At 66.3% G+C, this 24251-nt stretch overlaps 4 protein-coding genes across 6 annotated transcripts in view; 3 read left to right on the top strand and 1 right to left on the bottom strand.

Annotated features, from left to right (window-relative positions):
- NPLOC4 (NPL4 homolog, ubiquitin recognition factor) overlaps positions 1–1466 on the top strand; it is a 32603-nt gene extending 31137 nt beyond the window's left edge. For all 3 annotated transcript variants that reach the window (XM_040989779.1, XM_040989780.1, XM_040989781.1), the window contains one exon: positions 126–1466. In XM_040989779.1, coding sequence (XP_040845713.1) covers positions 126–283 — 158 coding nt within the window. In that variant the 3' untranslated portion in view covers positions 284–1466. The remainder of the gene's footprint in view (positions 1–125) is intronic.
- Positions 1467–2427: 961 nt separating this feature from the next.
- FAAP100 (FA core complex associated protein 100) lies at positions 2428–7468 on the top strand. Its single transcript, XM_040989778.1, has 9 exons — positions 2428–2605; positions 2778–2896; positions 2986–3920; positions 4169–4325; positions 4495–5252; positions 5587–5723; positions 6186–6302; positions 7152–7238; positions 7318–7468. Exons 1-9 carry the CDS (start codon positions 2441–2443, stop codon positions 7447–7449), a joined length of 2607 nt encoding a protein of 868 aa, XP_040845712.1. The 5' UTR covers positions 2428–2440; the 3' UTR covers positions 7450–7468.
- A 1432-nt stretch (positions 7469–8900) lies between these two features.
- Positions 8901–12588, bottom strand: FSCN2 (fascin actin-bundling protein 2, retinal). The gene is made up of 5 exons (XM_040989782.1): positions 11613–12588; positions 9630–9786; positions 9436–9557; positions 9191–9358; positions 8901–9115 (listed from the first exon to the last, which is right to left on the bottom strand). Exons 1-5 carry the CDS (start codon positions 12436–12438, stop codon positions 8910–8912), a joined length of 1479 nt encoding a protein of 492 aa, XP_040845716.1. The 5' UTR covers positions 12439–12588; the 3' UTR covers positions 8901–8909.
- Positions 12589–19404: 6816 nt separating this feature from the next.
- ACTG1 (actin gamma 1) lies at positions 19405–21878 on the top strand. The gene is made up of 6 exons (XM_040989783.1): positions 19405–19447; positions 19570–19698; positions 19907–20146; positions 20382–20820; positions 20898–21079; positions 21190–21878. The coding sequence occupies exons 2-6, from the start codon at positions 19576–19578 to the stop codon at positions 21331–21333; spliced, it is 1128 nt and encodes a 375-aa protein (XP_040845717.1). The 5' UTR covers positions 19405–19447; positions 19570–19575; the 3' UTR covers positions 21334–21878.
- The last annotated feature ends 2373 nt before the right edge of the window (positions 21879–24251 follow it).

The raw sequence follows: 24251 nt of genomic DNA on the forward strand, positions 1-24251 counted from the left end.
TCACTGGCAGAGTTGGTGCTGGAGCCACGCGGCTCCATGCTGTGCGTGGAGTCCTCGCAGTGAGCTCAAGGCTGTGGGTTCTGCTCGCATACAAGTGACCACTGCGTGCCTCTTGTCCCCTGCAGGCACGGTCGGTGTGCAGCTTCCGGGTCTGCAGGAGTACGGCGCCGTCGGGGGCTCGGCGCGCGCCACCACAGCAGCCATGTGGGCCTGCCAGCACTGCACCTTCATGAACCCCCCTGGCACCGGCCACTGCGAGATGTGCAGCCTCCCCAGGGCCTAGGGCGAGCCCCACAGGAGTGTGGTGGGGCCCACTGCCCGGGGCTCGGGTCCCCAGAGCTCAGCACAGCTCTTCCCGGAGACAGTGCCCACTGGGGTGTGGCTGAACGCGACCTGCAGCCGCCTCGCAGCTGGCCCGAGGGCCAGGGCTCTGCACCGCCACCTGGATCGGGCACCCAGTGCTGCCCCTGCCCTGCTTTCTTCACCCAGCTCCTGATGCTCTTCCTCCCGTCCCACCCTGCCTTTCCGTCAGACCCCTGGGCTGTCTGTGGCCAGGCTGGCTGACGTGCTGCCACTCCGGTGCCAGGCAGCAGGAACGACGTGTCGGTTATAATAACAGTTTCCGCAATTCCTGCCCAGAAGACTTCTATTTATTTTTTTAGGCTAAAGCTGGCGGGCGCGAACCTGGTGCGTGCTGCTTCCCTGCAGAGCAGCCCGAGGAGGCGGCAGCTCACAGGGCACAGCCGGCTCTGCTCTGAAGTAACCTCAGTGCCTGAGACGCGGACCAAGCCCAGGGCGGGCGGCAGGCACCAGCTCTGGGGAGCGCTGCCCAGACCCGACACTTGCGCCCACGTTTGCTCCCTAGCTGCCCCGGCCTGGTGAGGCCGCTGCTGGCTGCCGAAGGGGCACAGCCGGTGCAGGGCCAGGCTGGCTCCATCGGGCCTCGGCCCCCATGCGCGCTGTGGCACCTGTGCGTCTCTTTGCCTTAACGACCAGCGGGAGAGGCCGGTCCAGCCCTCATGGCGCCGGGCACGGGGGCCGCTGCCAACCCACCTCACGGCTCAGGCAAGGAGGGCAGCTGGTGCCCGGGGCTGTCTCGGTGGCCGGCCAGACTGCAGCCTCCCTCTGTGGTCCCTGAGACCTGGTGGCCACCGTCTCCCCTTGGTCCTGGCGTCCCTGGCTCATGTGCTTTGCCGCTCAGGAGGACCCTTACCTCTGCTTCTCGGCTGGCTTTCTGTGCCCGAAGCCGAGTGGCTCAGCCAGCTGCTCCAGCCCACCCCTCGTCACAGGCCCCTGGGCCGCAGGACGCTCAGCAGGTGACAAAGCACCTGTCGGGTTGGCGTGGCCGCCTCTGGGACGTGGGTGCCTGCGTGTGGCCCCCCTGGGAGTTGGCAGGTGTGTGTCGGGGCTGCTTGCACAGTGACCTCGGCCTTGCAGTGGAACCCAATAAAGGCGCCCGAAGGCCCACGCTGCCCCGTGTGCTGTTTCCTTGCGCCGACCGGGCTCCCCATGTCTGCTGGGGAGGGGCCGTCTGTTCCTCGGCTCCCTGTTTCACTCAGCACCCCACAGAAGGACAGAGCAGATCCGCTGCAGGCACTGCTCTCGGGAGGCCATCGCCTGCCGCCTTTTGGCCGGGTGGCCACCGTCAAGGGATGGACAAGGCCCGTGACCAGGCTGCAGGGGCAGGAGTGCACTGGGTTCTGTCACCTTTGCGGAGGGCATCACTCGGCAGCCTGGTGGGAGGCAGGGGGTCCCTGGAGAAGGGCTCTGTGTGCGCGTGTCCGCCTGCTCTCTTCCTCAGCCGGGGTCGTGCGCGGTGCAGGATGTGGATCCCATCTCCCACGCAGCGGCATCACCAGTGCACATTCGCAGGATCCCAAGGGGGAAGGCGGCCCGCGGACCTGGCCAGCGGCCCAGCAGAGAGCCTGGCTCTGGGCCTCGCCGCGGCCACTCCTCCCGAGGTAGCCAGGCACCTGTCCCCTCCCCGACTGCAGGCGGCTCCGCTCACAGGGCCTGGGGGAGCAGGCGCAGAAGGCGCCCTGTGTGAAGGGAGGGAGCCGGCGGGGGTCCAGCGGGGTCTCAGCGTCCGCTAGGGCCCGGCCGACCCCGCCCATGCCGGGTCCTGCCCCGCCCACTCACGGCTAAACTCCTCCCCCGTCGGGTCCTGCCCCGCCCATTCACGGCTAAACTCCTCCCCCCGTCGGGTCCTGCCCCGCCTATTCACGGCTAAACTCCCCCGTCGGGTCCTGCCTCGCCCACTCCCTGCCGACCCCGCCCATCCACGGCTGGCCCCGCCCATTCACGGCTAAACTCCCTGCCGACCCCGCCCCCCGTCGGGTCCTGCCTCGCCCACTCCCTGCCGACCCCGCCCACGCCGGTTCCCGCCCCGCCCACGCCGCGCCGCTTTACGGCAGAGGCGGCCTGGCGGGCCCCCCGGACGATGGCCGGCCCCGAGCCGCGCGTCCGCTACTTGGCGGCTTTCCGCTGCCCCCTCGGGGGCCTGGCGGCGGGCAAGCCCCGCGTCCTGTGCCACGAGGCGGAGATTTTCGTGTCCACCGGGAGCGAGTTCGTCTACGTATATGACCAGGAAGGCGGGCTGCTGACCGTGAGCGCCGCGGCGGGCCGGGCGGGAAGCGGGTGGCCGGGTGTGCAGCGGGGTCGGGTGGACGGCGGGCAGCGGGGCCGGGCGGGCGGGCGGTGGGCAGCGGGCGGGCAGCGGGCGGGAAGCGGGCCGAGTGCGCAGCGGGAAGCCCACCCCCAGCGCCTGTCCCCCGCAGGTCGTCTTCCAGCTGCCGGCTCGCGTGTGGCACCTGGAGCTCGTGGCGCCGCGCAGGGCGCTGTACGCGCTGTGCGCCCGCGAGGGCGTGTACTGCCTGTCGCTGGAGCGCCCGGGCAGGTGAGCGCGGCCCCACTAGGCCCGGGGACAGCCACCTGCTGCCCCAGGCAGCAAGGCCGCGCTGACCCTCGGCCCTGTGGTCCTCGCAGATCGGGCAGCCAGGACGACCCGGCTGGCGAGCACGGTGGGGATGCTGAGCTCCCCTCCCCGGTCATCCCTGTGGGCCCGGAGGCCTGTGTGCTCCCGGGCGAGAGGCTGCGCGCCTTCGCGGTGCTGGACGAGGTGCTGGTGGCCCTGGAGCAGGGCCCTGCCGGGTGGACGCTGCAAGCCTTCCAGCGCCCCTGCCCGGGGCAGGAGCTGCAGCGGGACGCCTGCATTGGGGAAGTGGTACTGTCACCCTGCACACCCCCAGTCCTTGCTGGGGAGCCCGAGGAGCCCCAGTTCCTGCCGGTGTTGTGTTGGGCGTGCCTGCCAGGCCGTGGGGCCTGTGGGCATCTGGTGTTGGCCGAGGCCCTCTTCGGGCTGCTCTTCGGGGCCGACGCCACCCTCCTCGAGTCCCCCGTGGTCCTCTGCGGCCTCCCTGATGGCCAGCTCTGTGGGGTGGTCCTCAGGGCTCTGGTCACCTCCCGCTCGGCCCCCGGGGACCCGAAGGCCCTGGTCAAGGTCCTCCATCACCTCGAGGAGCCTGTCATCTTCCTGGGGGCCCTGAGGACTGAGGAGCAGGCCCTGGACATCACAGGGGACACACTGGCTCCAGGAGACGCACCTGCTGACTGCCTGGTGGCCCTTGGCCACCACGGTCGAACTCTAGCCATCCGGGCCAGCTGGAATGAGGCAGGGGGCCTGGTGCCTGAGCTGCGGGAGTACTGCCTGCCAGGGCCCGCACTGTGTGCTGCCAGCAGGAGGCAGAGCCGCCTGTACTACAGCACGCCCACTGAGCTCTGCAAGGTGGACCTGACTGGGAACGCCAGTGCCCGCGTGGACCCCGCATGGCCTGAGGGAGGCCTGCCCCCGCTGCTGTGCCCAGCCGGCCTGAGCATCTGCAGCGCTGTGGCACTCTCCGTGTTGCCCACGAGCCCCGGAGGTAGGTGCCAGGGCTTCTCAGGCAGCAGGGGAGCTCATAGGAAGGCCCCATGGCACCAAGGCGCCTTCCTGTGCTCTAGGATTGGGGTCGGAGGAATGGAGGGGTGGAAGCCCCCATCAGGCTGACCTGACCCTGGACCCCAGTTACTCAGGTCTCCTCGGACCCCAGCCTCAGCCCTAAGGTGGCATCTGCTCTCAGATGCCAGGGCTGCCACCTGCTGACTGGGTCTTATGTGTGTCGATCACCAGGTGGCACCAAACTCCTGGGCCTGTCCACCAAGGGCCGCCTGATGGCCTGCAGCCTGGCCCTGGACACCAAGGAGGCTGGCCCAGCCCGAGTGGCCAGGGCGGATATGGGTCGGAGGATAAAGGAACTGCTGTGTGGGATCGGCAGTGTGTCCGAGCGGTGAGCAGCTGGGCCTGCAGTGGAGGGCTCCTTGGGCTGGGATGGGGGCATGGCCTTGACACTCTGCTTCCACCCAGGCAAGGTTCCATGCATCCTGCTGTCTGGGGAACACAGGCGGGAGCTCGGGGTGCGGCTCCCTCCCCACCCCCATCCCACCTGCTCTCTCTAGAGTGTCGTTGTTGAAAAAAGCGCTGGATCAGCGGAACAAAGCCCTGGCTAGCCTGCATGAGGCCATGGATGTGAGCTGTGCCCTGCTCTCGGGCCCCGAGGGTGCCCGGCCCATCTCCTGCACCATCACAACCGGCTGGAGCCGTCTGCACCTACAGGACATGCTGACAGCCACCTGCCAGCTATACAATAGCAGCCACTTCCACCTGGACCAGGGCTGGACCCTGTGCGTGCAGGTGTTCAGTTGCTCCTCAGCCCTGGCCCTGGACTCGGTCAGCTCAGCCATCACCTACACCGTCCCCATTCCCCAGCTTGGCCCCAGCGGGCGGCGAGAGGTGATGCTGCCGCTGGGCCCCAACGAGAGCGGGGAGCTGGACCTGCCAATGACCGTGTCCTGTGCGCTCTTCTATAGCCTGCGGGAGGTTCTGGGTGAGGCCCTGGCCTCAGAGGATGCCCTGGAAGAGCCCTGTCCGGCCGCGGGGCCCCTGGCAGTGCTGCGTGAGCAGGGTGGCGTCTGCCTGCCGCTGAGTAGACACATGGTGGACATGCTGCAGTGTCTGCGCTTCCCCGGCCTGCCTGCCGCCCCCAGCCTGCTCGGCCCGGGCCCTGACCCCGTGGACACCTTCCTGGAGTCCTGCCAGAGGGCTGCCAAGCTGGCCGGCCCTGCTTCCCTGCGTGCCAAGTACCTGCCCCCATCGGTGGCCTCCATCAAGGTGTCAGCCGAACTGCTCAGGACCGCCCTGCAGGCTGGGGGTGTAGGTCAGTGGCGCTATGGCTCGGCTGTGGTTCAGAGCTGGCGGACAGGCCATCCCTCCCCTTGTAGGCCCTGTGGAGCAGCTGGGGGCTCAGGGCCTCCCAGCCCCCGGGACGACCCGCTTGCTTGCCCCAGGTGCCATTACAGCGGCCGTTGGCATTGTTCCTGTGTCAGATGCCACAGACATGGAAGCTGGTCCTAGACAGCACAGCTGCAGCATGGGTGGCAGCGTGGCTCCCGTGGCCGGTGCACTCCAGGCTGCCAGCGGGAGCTGGGGTAGTCTCAGTGGGCGTTCCTTTCAGGTTCATGGGTGGTCCTGACCCTTGGTCTCTGCTGCAGGTGGCTCGTTGAGTTGTGCCACACTGCGGTGGCTGCTGGCTGAGAACCCTGCCGCAGATGCTGTAAGGGCCCAGGCACTGTCCTCGATCCGAGGAGTGGCCCCCGACGGCACAGATGTCCACCTCATCGTCCGTGAGGCAAGCAGGGGCCTGGGAGCTGGGCTTCCTCGAAGTGGACTTTCTGGGCCACGGTGCGGATCTCGGGAGCTACCAGGCTGAGATGCACCGACCCAGCCTGCCCCGGGTGGGGACCCAGAAAACCCTGCCCAGGGCGTTCTGCATCCCATGAGCCACTTCAGCCCTGCCACCCACATACCTTCCTACCCTGGGACCCTGCGGGCGCCGAGGCCTATCCAGGTGATATAAGTGTGCCAAGAGCTGTGCGGAGGCCCCAGCCAGGCTGGATCACCAGGACACCAGCCCTTGCTAAGGCCCCACCCGCTGCTTGGAGGAGACCCCACAAAGGTCGGGGTTCAACCGAGCCCTCTCTCTGCCCTGCAGCAGCCAGGGTGTCATCAAATATTGGCTTATGGGGTCACCAGGTCTCAGGGGCTGCCAGCCTGCGTCCACATACCCCACCCAGCATCACTGTCTGTGCAGGTGGCCCTGACAGACCTGAGCCCAGCGGGGCCCATCGAGGCTGTGGAAATCCAGGTGGAGTGCTCCTCCCTGGCCAGCTTGTGCCGGACCCACCATGCCATCACCGGGCGCATGCAGGTGCATGGCACTGGGGGAGGAGAGGGGTGTGGCCGTGGCTGGGGACTCAAGGGAGGCCAAAGCCATGTTTTCCCCGAGCAGCAGCACCATGATTGCCAGGAACCCAGGCCTCTGCAGCCCTGGGGCTCCCTGCTGGGGGGGCGCCCATAGCACCCAGGCCTCAGAACCCCTTCCTGGGCAAACGTCTCCCTGGAGCTCGGTGAGCCCCCATTACCTGTCACCCCTCCATCATGACTGGCTGTGGCCTGAGGTTCTCGGATGTAAGCCATACCCAGGGACCTGGGCTGTGGTACTCCACACTTACCCTGTCCCAGTCAGGAGGCAGTGCTCGCTGCCGGGCACCATGTGGGCCCCTGGCATGTGAGCTCGGGGTGGCCACGGGAGCCAGCATGCACTGTTCAGGACGGTGGGCTGCTCATCAGCACAGGCCCTGCCCCTCCCCGCAAACCAGGAGTGGGCCTAGAGTTCCAGTGTCTGTTTGTGGGTGTCTAGACTGCATGAGAACTGACAGGTGGGGTGGCCCTGCACCTGACACCTTCTGCAGCCCACAGGGACCCCAGAGGCTCAGTCATGGCCAGGCTACCCCTCAGGTGCCCGGGGGGCGGAGCTGAGCCGGGCTGCCTCTCGGTGGGCACTGGCCGCTCTGCCCCAAGGCAGATGGCTGCGTGAAGCAGTGCAGGCCTCTGTGTGCAGTAGGGACGGTGGTCTAGGCCTTGGCAGCTGGACAAGCTCCCCAGGAGCCAAGTGTGGTGGGGTCCCCAGATAGAACTCAGGGCCAGGCAAGGGTGTGGGGCGGGTGCCGAGGCCAAAGGTGGCCAGCACCGCTGGGGCCTCTCCCTGTGTCCGCAGGCAATGGTCATGGAGCAGGCTACCCAGGGCTCCAACCCCCCCGAGCTCCGTGTGCAGTACCTCCGACAGATCCACGCCAACCATGAGGTGAGGCACCATGGAGATATACCCCCAGAGGCCAGTGTGAGGGCTGTCCCCGGGGCCTGACCCCTGCCCTGCCCTGCAGATGCTGCTACGGGAGGTGCAGGCCCTGCGTGACCAGCTGTGCACGGAGGACGAGACTGGTGCCTGTGCAGCGGCTCAGCGGCTCCTGGAGGTGTACGGACAGCTGCGTAACCCCAGCCTCGTGCTGCTCTGAGCTGCCTGCTGGCCCACAGCCCTCATGGTCCCCAGCCCCCACAGCTCCCGGCCCCCACAGCCCCCAGCCCTCCCAGCCTTCAGCCCACAAGCCCCCACAGCCCCCGGCCTTCCCAGCCCACAGCCCCCAGCCCTCCCGGCCCCCAGCTCACAGCCCCCATAGCCCCCGGCCCTCCCGACCCCCCACAGCCCCTGGCCCACAAGCCCCCACAGCCCCCTGGCCCTCACAGCCCCCAGCCCTCCCGGCCCCCATCCCACAGCCCCCAGCCCTCCTGGCCCCCACAGCCCCCCAGCCCTCACAGCCCCCATAGCCCCCGGCCCTCCCGGCCCCCACAGCCCCTGGCCCACAAGCCCCTACAGCCCCCAGCCCACAAGCTCCCACAGCCCCGTCCCCACAGCCCACAAGCCCCCGTAGCTAACAGCCCCTGGCCTCCATGGCCTTCGGCCATGTTTTGTGTCACGGGGAAAAGCCCAGGATGCCAGACTTGCCAGGCGCCAGCTGGAGCCACAGATGGGGAGGGGGCCTCACTGCAGGGCTGAGAATGGATGGGGGCCGTGAGGAGGAGGAGCAGGGCTGGGCCACCCGGTGCATCTGTGAGGGTTATCCAGCTGTCGCTTGGACCCGATTGCCCACTGGGGCTGCGAGGCCCTATAGCCAGCCCTGCCCACCTCACCCAGTCACGCAGGGCTGTGGTCCCATGGCCAGCCCTGCCCGCGCTCTCTTGGCTACTCTGTGGTCTGTGCACTGTCCCCCGTGACTTAGTGAATTGTCATGCTGGGAGCCCTGTGTTCCCTGTCTTCTGTTGCCCAGGCAGGGCCCTGGTTTGCAGGCTGTCCTGACTGGAGAGGGGGCCTTCCGCGCCCCGTGGTGCTCGCCCTGCACTGTGGCCTCGCATGATAAGGGAACTTCCTGTCAGTTCACGCTGTGCTGGTTTCTCTTTATTCTTCCCTGAGCTCCCTCTAGAGCCACTGCACGCCGTGACCTGGGTCCGGCGGGGGCCCCACGAGGCCTGCACCCCTGGGCCCACAGGGAGCCCTCCCTGGCCTCCAGTCAGTGGGCAGGGGCGAGCGTGGTCCTTCCTGGCAGGGTCAGCCAGCTTGACCCTGTTCTGAGGAGGCTGGAAGATGGCGCTGCCAACAGCCCGCCTGCACCAGGGGGCAGCCGGGCATGGCCTGCCTTGTTCACGGATACCACAATGGAAGCCTAAGGTGCAGCCGCCGTGGTCCCTCAGCGGACCAAGCTGCTGGACTGCGCCGTCCCTGCCCACTGCACTTCTTGGAGGGTTCCCAGACCCTCCAGACGAGGGCAAGGGCTACAGTAAGAGTCGGGGGGTTTAGGGACGGGGGTCTGCATCCCCAAGGAGGGGGCTCAGGACCGGCGTCGGTGCTGGGCAGGGGCACCCCCGCGGGCCAGGGAGCCCAGGCGAGCTGCGGACTGGCGGGTTCGATGCAGGCAGGGCCTCAGTACTCCCAGAGCGCGGCCCCGCAGGGCGCGTCGGCGTCGGCGCGCAGCAGCCCCGAGGCGCCGCCGCGCAGGTACTTGCCGCTGCGGGCGCGGATGGCCAGGCGGCCGCGCTCGCGGAACTCGAAGACGAAGTCCTCGGCGCGCTCGCCGTCGCTGCACACGCTGCCGTGGCTGCCCGTGTTCCAGAAGCCGCCGCGGCGACCTGCGGGGGGGACGGCACGGTGTGGGCGGGCGGCGCGCGCGCCCCTCCGCCGCCCCGGGCCCGCCGCGGCCGCACCTCGGATCTGGTAGGCGCCGTCGCTGAAGCTGAGGTGGAACACGTCGTAGACGGAGCGGTTCGTGTCCAGCTGGTTGGAGCCGCGGCGGTGGCACACGAAGCCGTCCAGGCCGCGCAGCACCAGCATGGGCCGGTTGATGAGCTTGAGCGTGAACTCCTCGTCCGGGCCTGGCGGGAAAGGGCGTGTGGGGCCGGGTCCCCGCGCCCGGGCTGGCCCGCCTCCCCCAGCGGCGGGGGAGCCTCACCCACGAAGTCCCCCGTGGCCGCCAGCTGCCCGTTCTTCTTCATGGACACGTAGCGCCCGTTGCTGGCTCGGAGCGCCACTCGCCGGCCGCGCCACTCCACCTCAAACATGGTGTTGGCCGAGCTGCAGGGGCAGGGGCGGGTGAGCGGCCGGCGCGAGGGGCAGGGCAGGTGCGGGCGGGACGGGTGCACTCACACTTGCGTGGCCGTAGCCTGGATGCCCCCGTGGGTGACCAGGCTCCAGTAGCCCCCCGTGCAGCAATAGAAGGTGCACTTGGCAGTCTGCTGGTCAATCTGCATTAGGAAGGTCTCGTGGTCCAGTTCTTCGTCCTGATTGGCTGAGACGTTGACCCCTGCGGGGAGGAGATGGGAAGCCCCTGGGGCCAGGGCGTACCCCCACCCCTGGAGCAGGCAGAGGGTCTTCCATAGAAGGGTCCTCCGGGGTTGCCAGTGGGCGCACAGTGCCTGAGGGACCCTTGACGCACAGGCCCTTCGTGCCTGCAAATCCCCCAGGGTGCTGATCCCCCAAGCGGCTTGCCTCTGCTCTATTTATAGTGCCCCTAAGCTGCAGGTGCACCCTGGGGGGTGTCCTTCCACCGCAGCTGGCCAGGTCACTACAGCTGAGCGTCTCGCACCCGCTGCTCCCGGGAGGGGGCGGGAGTGGACTGCAGCTGCTCTCGGCCCCACACTCCCTTTCCCAGGGCAACTGGGCCCTGGGTGCCAGGCTGGGGAAGGGGAGAGTGGTCAGGAACCCAGGGTCCAGCCCCAGCTGGCCCTACAGCTGTGTAGGTCCCGTGGGCAGTGAAGGATAGGCAAGTCCCCAGCAGGGCCCCCCAGGCCAAGGCTGCTCTGCCACAGGTGCCTCCCCCAGCCTGGACATGTGTCCCTTCCCCTGGTGGGAACCGGCCGAGCAGTGGGACCTGCACCCAGAAGAAGGCAAGGTTCTGCTCAGGGAATGGGAGGCGGAACCAGGAGTGCTGGGAGAGGGAGGACAGTGCCCCCAGCTCGCTCTGGCCTGAAGAATGCCAGCTGGAATCAGAGCTGACCCTAGAGGGGTCCCCAGGGGAAGAATGGAGCTCGCTGCTCCTGCCCAAGTACCCAAGCCTCCGGCTCCAGCTCATAGCAGGCCACCAGTGTTCCAGTCACCTGGGCGGGTGGCAGTGGGTCCTGCTCTTGCCCTCAGCATATGTGATGGAGGAGGGGGAGTTGCCAGGTGGGCACTCCGGATCCCCCAGGAGGCAGGGATAGGCACTGCCCACCCCCCACCCTGCCTGCTGCCCCCACCCCGTCCCTCTCTTGGTCCCCCACCAGCCCCGCCCTTGATTAGTGCTGCTGGGCCACTCCTGCAAGTACCATGCCAGGTACAGGCTGGACAGGGGCAACCGTGGCTGCACCATAGCCTCCCATTGCTGTCCCCACCAATGTCCTTGGCCACCGCCACAGACACCATCGCCACTCCTTGTTCCATTTGTCACCCTAGCACCATAACTGCCTATCCCACCGCCAGCATCAGGGTGACACAGCCAGTGCACCCAGGCTGTGCAAGCACACACTATGTCACTGGCCTGTATCCATGGTCCACGGAGTGGACGCTTCCCACACCCACTGTCTGCCCGGCCTGTATCGCTGAACCCAGCCCAGGAAGCAGCATGACAGGAGGTGACCTGACCCAGGAAAGGGGCAGCCAGGGCAGGCTCTCATGCACAGAGGGGACTGGGCCCCTGCCCTGAGGACGCACTGCCGGCACCTGCACCCCAGGCCTCCCTGCCAGGCCACAGAGCCCCAGGGTCAGGGGGTAATAGGCCACTCTGTGGTGTGTGACCCAGCTCAGCTTCTACATGGGCAAGCAGGCACTGGTCACGGTTGTGCCACACAGCTGATAGGCAGTGAGTGACCAGGAGGGGGCAGAGCCAGGCCACACAGCCAGGGGCTGGGAGGGCTGCCTGCTGGCCCCTCTGCCCAGTAGCACTGGGGGGTGCTGCCAACATCTCCTGTAGCCACATGGGGCAATGCTGCCCAGGCCCCTGCCCTGCCTCCCCTCCAGAAAGTAGCTGGTGTCTTGCCCTGCTGGCCCCCGGCTCTGCCTGTCCCAGGTCCCCCAGCCAGCAGTCACCTGGTTGCCCCTCCACTCAACGGGATCCAGGCTGCCCACCAGAGTCTGGCTCCCACGCACGCCTACCTTGGCGCACGGAGACGTAGCGGCCGTTGGCAGCCAGCAGCACCACCTGCGGGTGGCTCTGCTCCAGGTCAAAAAGCTCGTCCTTGCCAGGTCTGGTGTTGCGGCCAGCCTTAAGCGTGCCGGCAGGCCCCACAGGTGCCAGGTAGCGGCCGTCGCAGTCCTTAAACGCCAGCTTGCCCGCCTTGAACTCCAGCGTGTAGCAGGCATGGGCCTCGGGTTCCCGCACTAGGCGGCCGTCACTGCGCAGGTACCGGCTGTCGCAAGCCCTCAGGCAGTACCTGCGGCTCCGGAAGATGAGGGTGAGCAGCGCGTCCACGCCCCATGGCATGTCGCCGCCTGCCGCCATCTCGTCCTCCCGCAGGCACAGGTGCACGTAGCGCCGCCGGCTGGCGCTCAGCAGATGTGCCTGGGGGTGGATGGCCAGGTGCACTGTCCACAGCTCGGTGGCCGAGATGGCCGTGGCGAAGCAGGACAGCTGGTCCTCGGCACCACCGAAGAAGCGGCCGTGCGGCTCCGACTGCAGTGCCCAGTGCCCATCCGGCTGCGGCAGCACCAGGAAGCGGCAATCACGGCCGGGCCGCTCGGCCTCACAGGCCACGCGGCCGTCCTCTGCAGCCGACAGGTAGCGGCCGAGGTGGCTGCTGCGGAAAAGTACGGCTGCACTGTGGACAGGGTCAGGCTCCAGCAGCCACACCTGCTTCCGCTTGAGGCTGAGGGCCGAGGCGTTCACCTTGAAGCCGAAGCTCTCCGCTGTCAGGTAGCGGTCGGCGTCATTGACCAAGCCGAACTGGATCTTGAGCACCTGGTGCAGGCCGTTGGTCGGCATCCTGGGGCTGCCTGGCTCCCGTGGCCAGCTCCCGTAGTAGCCTGCTCCCGTGCCTGGCTGCCCTGCCCTGCCCACGCGCCCCACGGCCCAGCCCAGCTCCAGCTCAGCCCGCCTGGCCCACAGCCCCCAGGCCCGGCCGGTGTCATGGACCTGCACCTCTGAGTGCTGCCCACAGCTCTTACATGGCCAGCAGGCGGCAGGGGCGGGCGGATCAGAGCCGGCAGCTTAGTGGCCGCCTGTTTTCACCCCCTGCTTGGATTTCAGCTTCTCCCGGGGGGCACCGAGGCGGAGCCCCGGGGGCGGGGCGGTCACTCCTGGGCCTTGCTGGCCACACGCACGGAGCCACAGGTCCCACCTCGTGAGAGCTGTTCCTCTGGGCTTGGTCCCTTTCTGCTGCGGCTGCCTCTTCGGGACCCCCAGGCACTCCACACAGGCTCCCAGCCCGGCCCAGCTCCTCGGTGGAAAACGCCGTGGCAACCCGATCATAGCCCTCCCCCTGGCTGCCAGACCCTCCTGGGATCCGGTTACTTCTCTGATTCCAGCTGCTGGGAGCGCCGCCCCATGCGCCTCTTGCACCCACAGCCTGTAGCACACTCTTCCCTGGTCTCTGGCACAGGGCCTCCTCCTGGCCACCAGGGTAGGGGTGCCTCGCACGCCGAGCACCTTGGAAGCCGGACAGTGAACACGGAACCCCCTCCCCGAGCCTGAGGTGTTCCCCTGGAGTTGCCACTTCCCAGTAGGGGGCAGTTGGGGTCCAGTCTACCACAGTTCCTCACCAGGGAGTCCAGCCTGAGGGGAGGCCGGCAGCCGGGAGGAGCTGGAGTGGGCTGCCTCTGGCCCCCATTTCCACCCCGTGCACCCCGAGCCTGGTGAGGAGCCGCTCTTTTCCTGTTTGTCTCCCACACCTGCCTCCAGGGCAGGGAGCCAGAGGGTGAGACCGGAGCTGCCCGTGCCAGGCCTCTGCCAGCGAGTGACCCCGGGGCCCTCTGGGGTGCAGAGCGCATCCTGCCAGTCTCTGGGGCTCCCATGGCCCTGCTGGGGGCCTGTGGAGGGCCAGGTGGGTGCAGGCTTGGGGCCCTTTCTCCACCCCGCATGCTATGGGTGAGGAGCAGGACCAGATTGAGCGGTCAGCAGGCAGGAGCATGAGGGGCTGGAGCTGGGGGCCAGGGTGGCTGGCTGTAGGTCACTCCCACCAGGCCATCTCCCCCACCTCTTGCAAAGCACAGTGGTGAGGACAGGCCTAGAGCACGGGATGAGTGGGGAAAGACAAGCCAAGCACCTGGAGACCCCCCTCTGGTCTGTGTGCCATGGGGGCAGCCCCAGTTGGGGACACTGCCCAGCCCCCATGCCCGCCTGCACTCCTGCCCGGGGTTGCTCCGCCCGCCCATTAGCCTAAAGGCCTCATTAGCGCTGAGTGGCACTGGCACAGCCTTGTGGGAGCCACGCAGCCGCCAGCCGCTGAGTGGGTCTGGCTCCGGGCCGCTTCCCAGTAGCACGGCCAGAAGCAGCTGTCAGTAGGGGCCGTGGGCTGCACCCCAGCATGGGAAGCCCCAGGGCCCTTCACAGGCCCTTGCCCATCTGCCCGCCTGGGGCCTGGCTGCTGTGTGTATGCATGTGGTGGGGGTGCATCTATTTGTGCCCCTCCATACAAGGCCAGGCGTGTACCACCCCCTGGAGCCCCTTGTCAGGGCAGCCCAGGCAAAGCCCTCACCAGGCCCTGGGCGGTGGGAGCGCCCTGTCCACAGTCACAGACAGGCACCCTGAGGTGGGGATGCTGTACCAGGCAGGACCTCGCCTCCCCTCAGTGTGTCCACACCCCCACCCACACATAGCCCCTGGGGCCAGCAGGATGCCTGCTGCTATGGCGACTGGGTATCTAGGGTACCCGCCAGGGAGGGTATTCCTGCTGTGCTGGCCCTGAGCCCTGGAGACATGAACAGAGGGGCCATGGGGCTTCGCCTAGACAGCCTGCCATCCCCGCTGCGGCCCAGGCCACCCACGCAGGCACAGCCGAGCTCTCAAGTGCCGGGCAGTCGGGCCTGGCCCCAGCATTACTCCCGTGGCTGCGGTCCGGTTACCTCATGAGTTTTTCATGCCAGCAGTCGGCTAGGGTTCCATTACATGGGCTGGGGCCATGCGGTGCTCACGCCGGACTGGCTCAGCTTACGGGCTGTGGCCCTGGTTTAGGGTGACGGGTTCCACATAGCCAGTGAGGAATCCCTGTAGGGACCTGGGATCCCCCAGCAGAGCGCCGTGTGGTCTCCTGAACGTTGCCTGTCTGGGCTATAGCTGGCAGAGGAAGGGAGCAGGCCCCATGCAGAGCCGAAAAGGTGAGAAAGGGGGTCTGGAAGCCCCTAGACCCTGCCAGAAGAGCCCGGGCCCCTTCAGGTCAGAAGCCTCCAATGGCCACAGGTTAAAGCCTAAAGGGGTCTCTGCCAGCCTGCTGCAGGATAGGGGGTCTCCCAGGAGATTCTTGCTCTGGCTGGGGGATTCCCTGGGGTCCTGGGACAGAGGCACCCCACTCCAGCCCATATCCCAAGTGGGGGAGCCACCCCTCCTGGCTGCAGATAGGGGCTGGAGCCATAGGTGGGACAGACTGGGGACCCTGGGCACTCTGAGAGCTCAGGACAACGAACGCAGCCGGTTCCTGTCGCGGGAGCCCCCGTGCTACTGGCCGGGTGACGGGGCAGCATGGCAGCATGTCCTATTGCTTGCCATCATTTGGACTTTTTTTAAAAAAAAAAAAACAATTATTTTTATTGTGCCTGGCGAGGCAGCCTAGTGGCTAAAGTCCTCGCCTTGCATGAACCAGGATCCCATGTTGGCGCCGGTTCTAATCCTGGTAGCTCTACTTCCCATCCAGCTTCCTGGTGGCCTGGGAAAGCAGTCAGGGAGTCCCTAAAGTCTTCAGAAACCTGGGAAAAGCCCTGGCTTCAAATCCACTCAATTCAGCTTGGCCATTGCAGCCACCTGGGCAGTGAACCAGCACACAGATCTGTCTCTTCTCTCTGTAAATCTGCCTTTCTAATAAAATAAATTAAAAAAAAAAAAAAAGGTTAAAGAGGGCCTGGCACCATGGCTAAGCAGCTAAAGTCCTCACTTTGAGCGCGCCCGGGACCAGCGCATTCCATATGGGCACCGGTTCTAATGCCAGTCACCTCACTTCCCATCCAGCTCCCTGCTTGCGGCCAGGAAAGCAGTCAAGGATGGCCCAAAGCCTTGGGACCCTGCACCCATGTGGGAGACCCGGAAGAGGCTCTGGGATCCTGTGTTCGGATCGGCTCAGCTCCAGCCATTGTGGCCGCTTAGGGAGTGAATTGTTGGATGGAAGATCTTCCTCTCTGTGCATCTGACTTTGCAATAAAAATAAATAAATGAAAAAAATAAAGAGATATAAGAGAAATAAGAATATTAAAGAATTAATGTAGAAGGTAACGCATAATTAACAGACATGTCTAAATAGAACAGGAAAAAAATATATAGAAAAGAGAAATTGTGGGAAAGAGATGAAGATGAGCTGGCAAGCATGGCCAGTGCCTGGGCAGCCTGGGCTGGCCTCTCCGCGCCACGAGACCCAGGTCAGTGAGCAGTGAGTGATCAGGACACCTGTTGGTCCCCACCCCTCCCGGGGCCAGCGGGGAGCACAGGTGTGAATGTGTGGGGGCACCGCCTTGCGTGTGCTTCAGGCGTGACCAGCTGTGCCCAGGAGCAGCAGAGGCCGAGGCCGCCAACCGCACAGCTTCTGCTCCGGGGCTGGCTGGGGTGCACGGTACAAGCAGGGCTGCACACCCCACCTTCCCCACCCGCCAGGCCAGCCGCGGTGACTCAGCGTGGCACACCCAATCTCCGCGCCACCTGGCGGCTCACCTGAGGATGGCACGGCAGCTCTCTGGGGCGCCAGCTCTCCAGCGCGGCCCCAGGCCCGGGCAGTGTGACCTGTACCCCGCCCTGAGCCCTGCAATCATGCAATTGCAAACAGGCACCCTGAGGTGGAGATGCTGTGCCAGGCAGGACCTAGCCCGGACCGAGTGGGAGGTGCCAGAAGGTGGCACAGAGCCATCTCCTTCCCTGCCTTTCCTGCAGTCCAACCTCGGAGAGCTGGATGTCTCGCCCAAACCCTGCATTCTGGAGTGGGTGGGGGTTCCCCGGCCCCTCCTACCTCCTGGCCTCCAGGAGGCGTGACCTGCATGGCTGCAGCTGGACATGGTCTGGGGTTTGGCTGGGGACTAGAGTGCCTCTACCCCGGCCGTGCTGGGTCCGGGACAGGGACACCCAACAGGAGAGGTGGGTGCTGGGGTCCAAACAGAGGGTCCCCAGGGGGCTGGCCTGTACTGGCACAGGGTGTTTCCCACGGCCTGGGGCCCTCTAGGCTGCAGCCTTGTTCAGCCAGGGCACCTACCAAGCTGACTGAGCTGGGCTGGAAACTGCCCAGTGCTGTCCCCTCTAGGACGCAGGGGTGGGCAGTGCCTGCAGGACAAGAGGATGCGGCTCTGAGGGGCCCATGGGAGAGCCAGAACCTAACCAGGGGGCTCCAGGGTCAGTCAGGGCCTGGAGCCCGGCAGCTGACTCAGCACCCCAGCTGCCCATCCCCACCTCACACACACACCCCCCAGCTGCCCATCCCTCACACACACACACACACACACCCCAGCTGCCCATCCCTCACACACACCAGCTGCCCATCACACACACACACACCCCCCAGCTGCCCATCCCTCACACACCCCAGCTGCCCATCCCTCACACACACACACACCCCAGCTGCCCATCCCTCACACACACACCCCCCAGCTGCCCATCCCTCACACACACACACACACCCCAGCTGCCCATCCCTCACACACACACACACACCCCAGCTGCCCATCCCTCACACACACACACACACACACCCCAGCTGCCCATCCCTCACACACACACACACACACACACACACACCCCAGCTGCTCATCCCTCACACACACACACACACACACACACCCCAGCTGCTCATCCCTCACACACACACACACACACACACACACACCCCAGCTGCCCATCCCTCACACACACACACACACACACACACCCCAGCTGCTCATCCCTCACACACACACACACACACACACACCCCAGCTGCTCATCCCTCACACACACACACACACACACACACACACACACACATCCCAGTTGCCCATTCTCCTGGCCCAGGTCTCCCTCACACACACTCCAACACTTTGTTTAAACGTTTATTTATCTGAAAGGCAGAACAAAAGGCAGATCCGTCCCCTGGTTCTCTCCCCAGATGGCCACACTGACAGGGCTGGCCTGCCCAGTTCCCGCCTGGGCACAGCAGCTGGCTTTCACACAGGTGCAGCTGTCGGGCAGGGGCTGAGCTCGGGGCAAGTGGCCGCCACAGCCCTGGCCCGAGGAGTGCCAGTGTCCAGACTAGTGCCCCCACGTCCTGCAGTGGTAAGGGCAGGGCTGAGGCCGAGACTGGGGGCCTGGGTGTCTGTGCCCAGTCCCCAGGACATTGGGCACTCATGCTGCGCCCTCTCCCATGCTCTGGATGCCAGTATATGTCCACTCATGCCTGCATGGCTACTCCTGCAGAGGGCGGCCGTAGCACGGGGACTCCTGCACTGGGCCTGGGCTGGCGGGTCACAGGCTGCCCACTGTGTGCAGAGCAGACCCCCAGGCGGGGCACCAGGGATGCGGACAGGGCGTCCGCCCACCCAGGGCCTTGGGGGGCTGTAGCCCCGCACCGGCGCACCCCCGGTTCCTGTGGGGAAAACCGCATCTCCCAGCGGCCCGAGGTAGAGCGACCCCGCCCCTCTCGGGGGTCCCGATATCTGGTGGGACCGCAGCCCGGGGCGCACGCAGAGCCGGTGGCGCTGGTCCAGGTTTTGGGGTGACCCTGGCTGTAGGGAGCAGAGGCCTCGCGGCCACCGCAGCGCTCTGAGCAGACGGCCAGGGCAGCGCCCAGCCGGTTTCCGTCCTTGCGCGGGGAGGCAGCCGCACCCCGACTCCGGCCCGCCCCCCATCCTCGCCCCGGACGCCCCGTGTCACCGTCTCCTTGGTGCAGGCCGGCCCCGGAGTGACCTTGGGCGAGGTTTAGCTGCCCAGCTGCAAATCAGGAAAAGAAAAAAAAAAAGAAATCCCGGCGCGGGACACGGCGCCCCGCACCCCTACCTGCAGGCGGCGCGCCCCGGACCCCGCCGCCCCTCGGTGCGCAGGCCAATCCGCGGCCTCCTTGACTAAATAAGGCGCGGCGCGCGGCCCGAGCCCGTCCGTTACTTCCGCCCCTCGGCCGTGACTCAGGCCCGGGCTTCCCGGCGGCGGCGCCGAGATGGCCAAATAAGGCCGCGGCTGGCGGGCGCACACCTGGCCGCACCTTGCCCCGTGCGCCCCGTGTCCGCGCGCACCGGGCGGTCACCCCAGGGCGGTCACTCCACGGGCGGGTCACCCCAGGGCGGGCAGCCCAGGGCGGGCAGCCCCGACCCCTGCCCCCTCGCCCAGCAGGCCGGGCAGTTGCAGCCAGGCCGCCCCCCGCCCTCCCGGGAGCCCCGAGGGGTGCCGGGGGGTCCCCCTGTTCCGTGCCCGCTCTCCGCGGCTGGAGGACGGAGATGCCCGCTCCCCAGAGCCAGGCCCGCCACGCCCTCGGCCCCCAGGATGGAACAAAGCCCGGGGCGCGGGGGGCGCGGGGTCCCGGGGGCGTCCTGGGCGCGGGGGGCGTCCTGGGCGCGGGGGGCGCGGGGCCCGGGGCGCGGGCGGGGCGGTTGGCGGCGGCGCGGGCGGGGGGCGGGCCGGGCCGGGGCCCCACGTGTCCCGGCGGCGCAGGCCAATGGGAGCGCGGCGTTCGGAAAGATCGCCATATATGGGCACGTTCTGCGGCCGCGCGCGCCCCCGCCCGCGCGCGCGCCGCGCTCCCGCTTAAATAGCGGCGGGGGAGGCCGCGCTCGGTCTCACTCTCCGCCGTCCGTCCGAGCTCCGCGTCCGCCCGTCGCTCCGCCGCCCCGCTCCGCTGCCGGTGAGCGGCGGGCCCGGCACAAAGGGCGGCTGGGTGGGGCGGGGCCGGGGCCGGGGCCGGGGTCGGGGCCGGGACGGGGGTCCGGGGTCGGGGGTCGGGCTGAGCCGTGCCCGTGCGCGCAGGTCGCCATGGAGGAGGAGATCGCCGCGCTGGTCATCGACAACGGCTCCGGCATGTGCAAAGCCGGCTTCGCGGGCGACGACGCCCCCCGCGCCGTGTTCCCGTCCATCGTGGGGCGCCCGCGGCACCAGGTGAGGGCAGGGCGCTGGACCCCGATGGGCAGGGCCCAGGGTGGCCGAGGACGGCCCAGGACCCCGCTGGGCGGGGCGCAGGGCGGGGCGGGGCGCAGGCAGGGCCCAGGGTGGTCTAAGGCAGCGCACAGGGCTGGCAGGACCCCGCTGGGCAGGGCGGGCAGGACCCAGAGCCCCTGGCCGGGCTCACCGCACCGCCTTCCCGCAGGGCGTCATGGTGGGCATGGGCCAGAAGGACTCGTACGTGGGCGACGAGGCGCAGAGCAAGCGCGGCATCCTGACCCTCAAGTACCCCATCGAGCACGGCATCGTGACCAACTGGGACGACATGGAGAAGATCTGGCACCACACCTTCTACAACGAGCTGCGCGTGGCCCCCGAGGAGCACCCCGTGCTGCTGACCGAGGCCCCCCTCAACCCCAAGGCCAACCGCGAGAAGATGACCCAGGTGAGGCGGCCGCCGCCGGGCCTGCCCGCGCCCCGTGCCCGGGCCGCCGGCCCTCAAGTGTCTCTCTCGCTGTTCCAGGCCTCTGTTCCTCTCGCGGCATTTCCTCCCTGAAGCCTGCAGGTTCTGTTTGCGGGTCTGCCTGTGTGCTGTTCTCCTCCTCATCACGGAGCATGCGCATGCGGGGCGGGCGGGCGCCCTCGCCCCCCGCCCGGCTGACCCCCTGCCCCTCCCGCAGATCATGTTCGAGACCTTCAACACGCCGGCCATGTACGTGGCCATCCAGGCCGTGCTGTCTCTGTACGCCTCCGGCCGCACCACGGGTATCGTGATGGACTCCGGCGACGGCGTCACCCACACGGTGCCCATCTATGAGGGCTACGCCCTCCCCCACGCCATCCTGCGTCTGGACCTGGCCGGCCGGGACCTGACCGACTACCTCATGAAGATCCTCACGGAGCGCGGCTACAGCTTCACCACCACGGCCGAGCGCGAGATCGTGCGTGACATCAAGGAGAAGCTGTGCTACGTCGCCCTGGACTTCGAGCAGGAGATGGCCACGGCCGCGTCCTCCTCCTCGCTGGAGAAGAGCTACGAGCTGCCCGACGGCCAGGTCATCACCATCGGCAACGAGCGCTTCCGCTGCCCCGAGGCGCTCTTCCAGCCCTCCTTCTTGGGTGAGTAGTGCCCCGTGCCCGGTGCCCCAGACCCCCGTGTCCGGGCCGGGGCGCTCAGTCTGGCCTCTGCTCCCCAGGCATGGAGTCCTGTGGCATCCACGAGACGACCTTCAACTCCATCATGAAGTGCGACGTGGACATCCGTAAGGACCTGTACGCCAACACCGTGCTGTCCGGTGGCACCACCATGTACCCGGGCATCGCTGACCGCATGCAGAAGGAGATCACCGCCCTGGCGCCCAGCACCATGAAGATCAAGGTGAGTGGGCGGGGGAGCCTGCGGTGGGGGTGCCCTGGCGGCCGGCGGGCCTCGCCAACCACGCCAACCTCGCCAACCTCGCCAACCACGCCCTCCCTCCTTCCTGGCAGATCATCGCTCCCCCTGAGCGCAAGTACTCGGTGTGGATCGGCGGCTCCATCCTGGCCTCGCTGTCCACCTTCCAGCAGATGTGGATCAGCAAGCAGGAGTATGACGAGTCCGGCCCCTCCATCGTGCACCGCAAGTGCTTCTAGGCGGACTGCGCAGGTGCCAGGCCCTGCCGCGTGAGCTGGCCCCGCACACCGCAGCTCATGCTGGCCTCGCGAAACTGGAATACGCCTCTGAAAAGAATTGTCCTTGAAGCTTGTATCTGGTGTCGGCCCAGCTGTGGAGCTGGCTGCCGGCTTGACCTTGTGTTGAAGCTCACTGTCCCTGGTGTCCAGTGCCCTGTACGCCCCTTTGATTTCAGTCGAGGCTGTGGCGGTGGCCTGGCCCGTGCGGGGTGCTGCGTGGCCGGCCGGGGTCTTGCTGGTCTTGACAGTTGGGGGTCCGAGGCTCGGGACCCGGTTCTTTCCGACCTGGTTTTCCTGCTGGAACACCGGGGGCTGCCTGCCTGGAGTTGGAAACGGTTTGCATCCGCACCTGTAAATGTATTCATCTTTTAATTTATGTAAGGTTTTGTACACAATTCTCGATTCTCTAAGAGATGACAACAAATCTTGGTTTTCTACTGTTATGTGAGAACATTAGGCCCCAGCAACACTCGTGTACGGAAAAATAAAAGTACTGCAGTACCGCACTGGCTTTGTGTGCTGGGACGGGGTGGGGGGGCAGGGTGCTATCTGCCAGCTGGGTGCCCCTGCCAGGGCTGTGGGCAGGTGGCCTGGTCACACCCCCACCTCCAAGCTTCCTGAGTGAGGTTGGGATGAACAGGGGCACTGTTGCCCAGATGGGGGCCCAGTGGGAGACCCCTGGGACTCCTTTGCTCCACCCGTGGCCCTTCCCGGTAATAGGGCAGGACCTGGAGTGTGAGTGAGCATGCCTGCTGTGGAACCTGCTCCTTCAGGGAGCCAGCTGGCGGGGCGGCAGAGGTGGGGTGAGCAGTTCCTGCAATGACAACAAACCATCTTGTGTTTCCGAAATGGGTTGATTCAAGGCAAGGACAGTTTTATGCTGGGTCCCCAGACAGCTGCAAGGGCAGGGCCAGGCTGAAGCTGGGGGCATGCCAAGGGCTTATCCAGCAGCCCAGAGGTGCCAGGCAGGCGTCCATGGCAGCCTGGCACTGGTCGGGATAATGTGCTGATTTGCGGGAACAGAGGTCACTCCCACAGGCTCTTGCCGAGCTGGCCAGCCACAGCAGCACGTCCAGGGCTTAGAGGAAGCTGGTGTCAGAGGGGGTCCGGGCCCTGCACCCACCACCCTGAGGTGCTGTGCCCACTGTCATGTACACCCACTCTGGGACCTGCCTGGTGTGGCTGTCGATGGCAGCTGCTGCTCCTACAGCCACAGCAAGAACCCTCCCGGGGCAACATGGAGGACAGGCACGCAGGGAGGACAAGGCAAGAGGGGTCCAGTGCGTGGCAAGGCCGGGAGAGCCGCCTGCCACCCTGGCATCCCAGGTGGGCACCAGCTGCTTCAATTAAGATCTGGGAAAGCAGCAGAGGCTGGCCCAAGAGCTGGGCCCTGCACCCAAGAGGAAGACCAAGAGAGAGGCACAGGATGGGTGGGGGCAGGACTGGGACCCAAGGCCACGGCCTCTTCCCACAGCAGCCCTTGTGAGGGCCTGGGGGACCGGGGGCCGTCAACCCCGCCTCACCGGCCAGCGCCCGTCCTGGCGGAGGACAGGGCCCTCCCACTGTCCCTCTTTAGGGGCTTTTTGTTTTTAATCTATATATTTATTTTTCGGGCCTGGCATGAAAAATAAATATATAGCCTAGTAGCCTAGTGGCTTATCTGTGCCTTTCACACACTGGGATGCCATATGGCCGCTGGTTCTAATCCCAGTGGCCCCGCTTCCCATCCAGTTCCCTGCCTGTGGCCTGGGAAAGCAGTCAAGGATGGCACAAAGCTTTGGGACCCTGTACCTTCATGGGAGACCCAGAAGAGCTCCAGGCTTCTGGCTTTGGATCAGCGCAGCTCTGGCCATTGAGGCCACTTGGGGAATGAATCATCAGATGGAGAGAAGGAAAGACAATAAGGGCCCAACGCGGTGGCCCAGTGGCTAAATCCTCGCCTTGTACATGGGATCCCGTATGTGCGGAAGAAGCTCCTGGCTGCTGACTTCGGACCAGCTCAGCTCTGGCCACTGCGGCCGCCTGGGAAGTGAACCAGCGGCCGGGCGATCTTTGTCTCCTTCTCTGTGTAATTCTGCCTTTCCAACAAAGTAAATAAATACATTTAATCATTTTTTTAAAGCAGAGGGCCATGGTGTGGCTGTTAGTCCTCACCCACACCCTCCTCGGTGGCCCAGGGTGGTGGCCCAGCCTCCCGGGGTCTGCGCGGGACCTCAGGCCTCCCGTCCAGCGTCCCTCTGCCCACCGCTCCCTGTGCACCCTGCCTGGCAGCCCCGGCTCAGCGGATATAACAAAGCGCTCCTGCCACTGCCTGCCAAGCCCAGGTCCGCAGCCAGACGGGTTAGAGTTGCGTCATTGCCTCCTGAGCGCCGGTTCTGGTCCGGGCTGCTCCACTTCCCATCTGGCTCCCTGCTTATGGCCTGGGAGAGCCTTGACCCTGGCTATTGAATGCACCTGGGGGAGTGAACCAGTGGAAGGAGGAGCTTTTTCTCCTGTCTCCTCTCTGTGAATCTACCTTTCAAATAAGAATAAATCATGTGGGGCCCGGCAGCATGGCCTAGTGGCTAAGGCCCTCGCCTTGAATACAGCCAGGATCCCATAGGGGCGCCGGTTCTAATCCCGGCAGCTCCACTTCCCATCCAGCTCCCTGCTTGTGGCCTGGGAAAGCAGTCAAGGACGGCCCAGAGCCTTGGGACCCTGCACCTGTGTGGGAAACCTGGAGGAAGCTCCTGGCTCCTGGCTTCAGATTGGCACAGCACTGGCTGTTGCGCTCACTTGGGGAGTGAATCATCGGACAGATCTTCCCCTCTATCTCTCCTCCTCTTGGTATATCTGACTTTGTAATAAAATAAATCTTTTTAAAAAATAAGAATAAATTA

This window comes from Ochotona curzoniae, unplaced genomic scaffold, assembly GCF_017591425.1.
Source record: "Ochotona curzoniae isolate NIBS_2020 unplaced genomic scaffold, NIBS_Ocur_1.0 contig_523, whole genome shotgun sequence".
NCBI lineage: Eukaryota > Metazoa > Chordata > Mammalia > Lagomorpha > Ochotonidae > Ochotona > Ochotona curzoniae.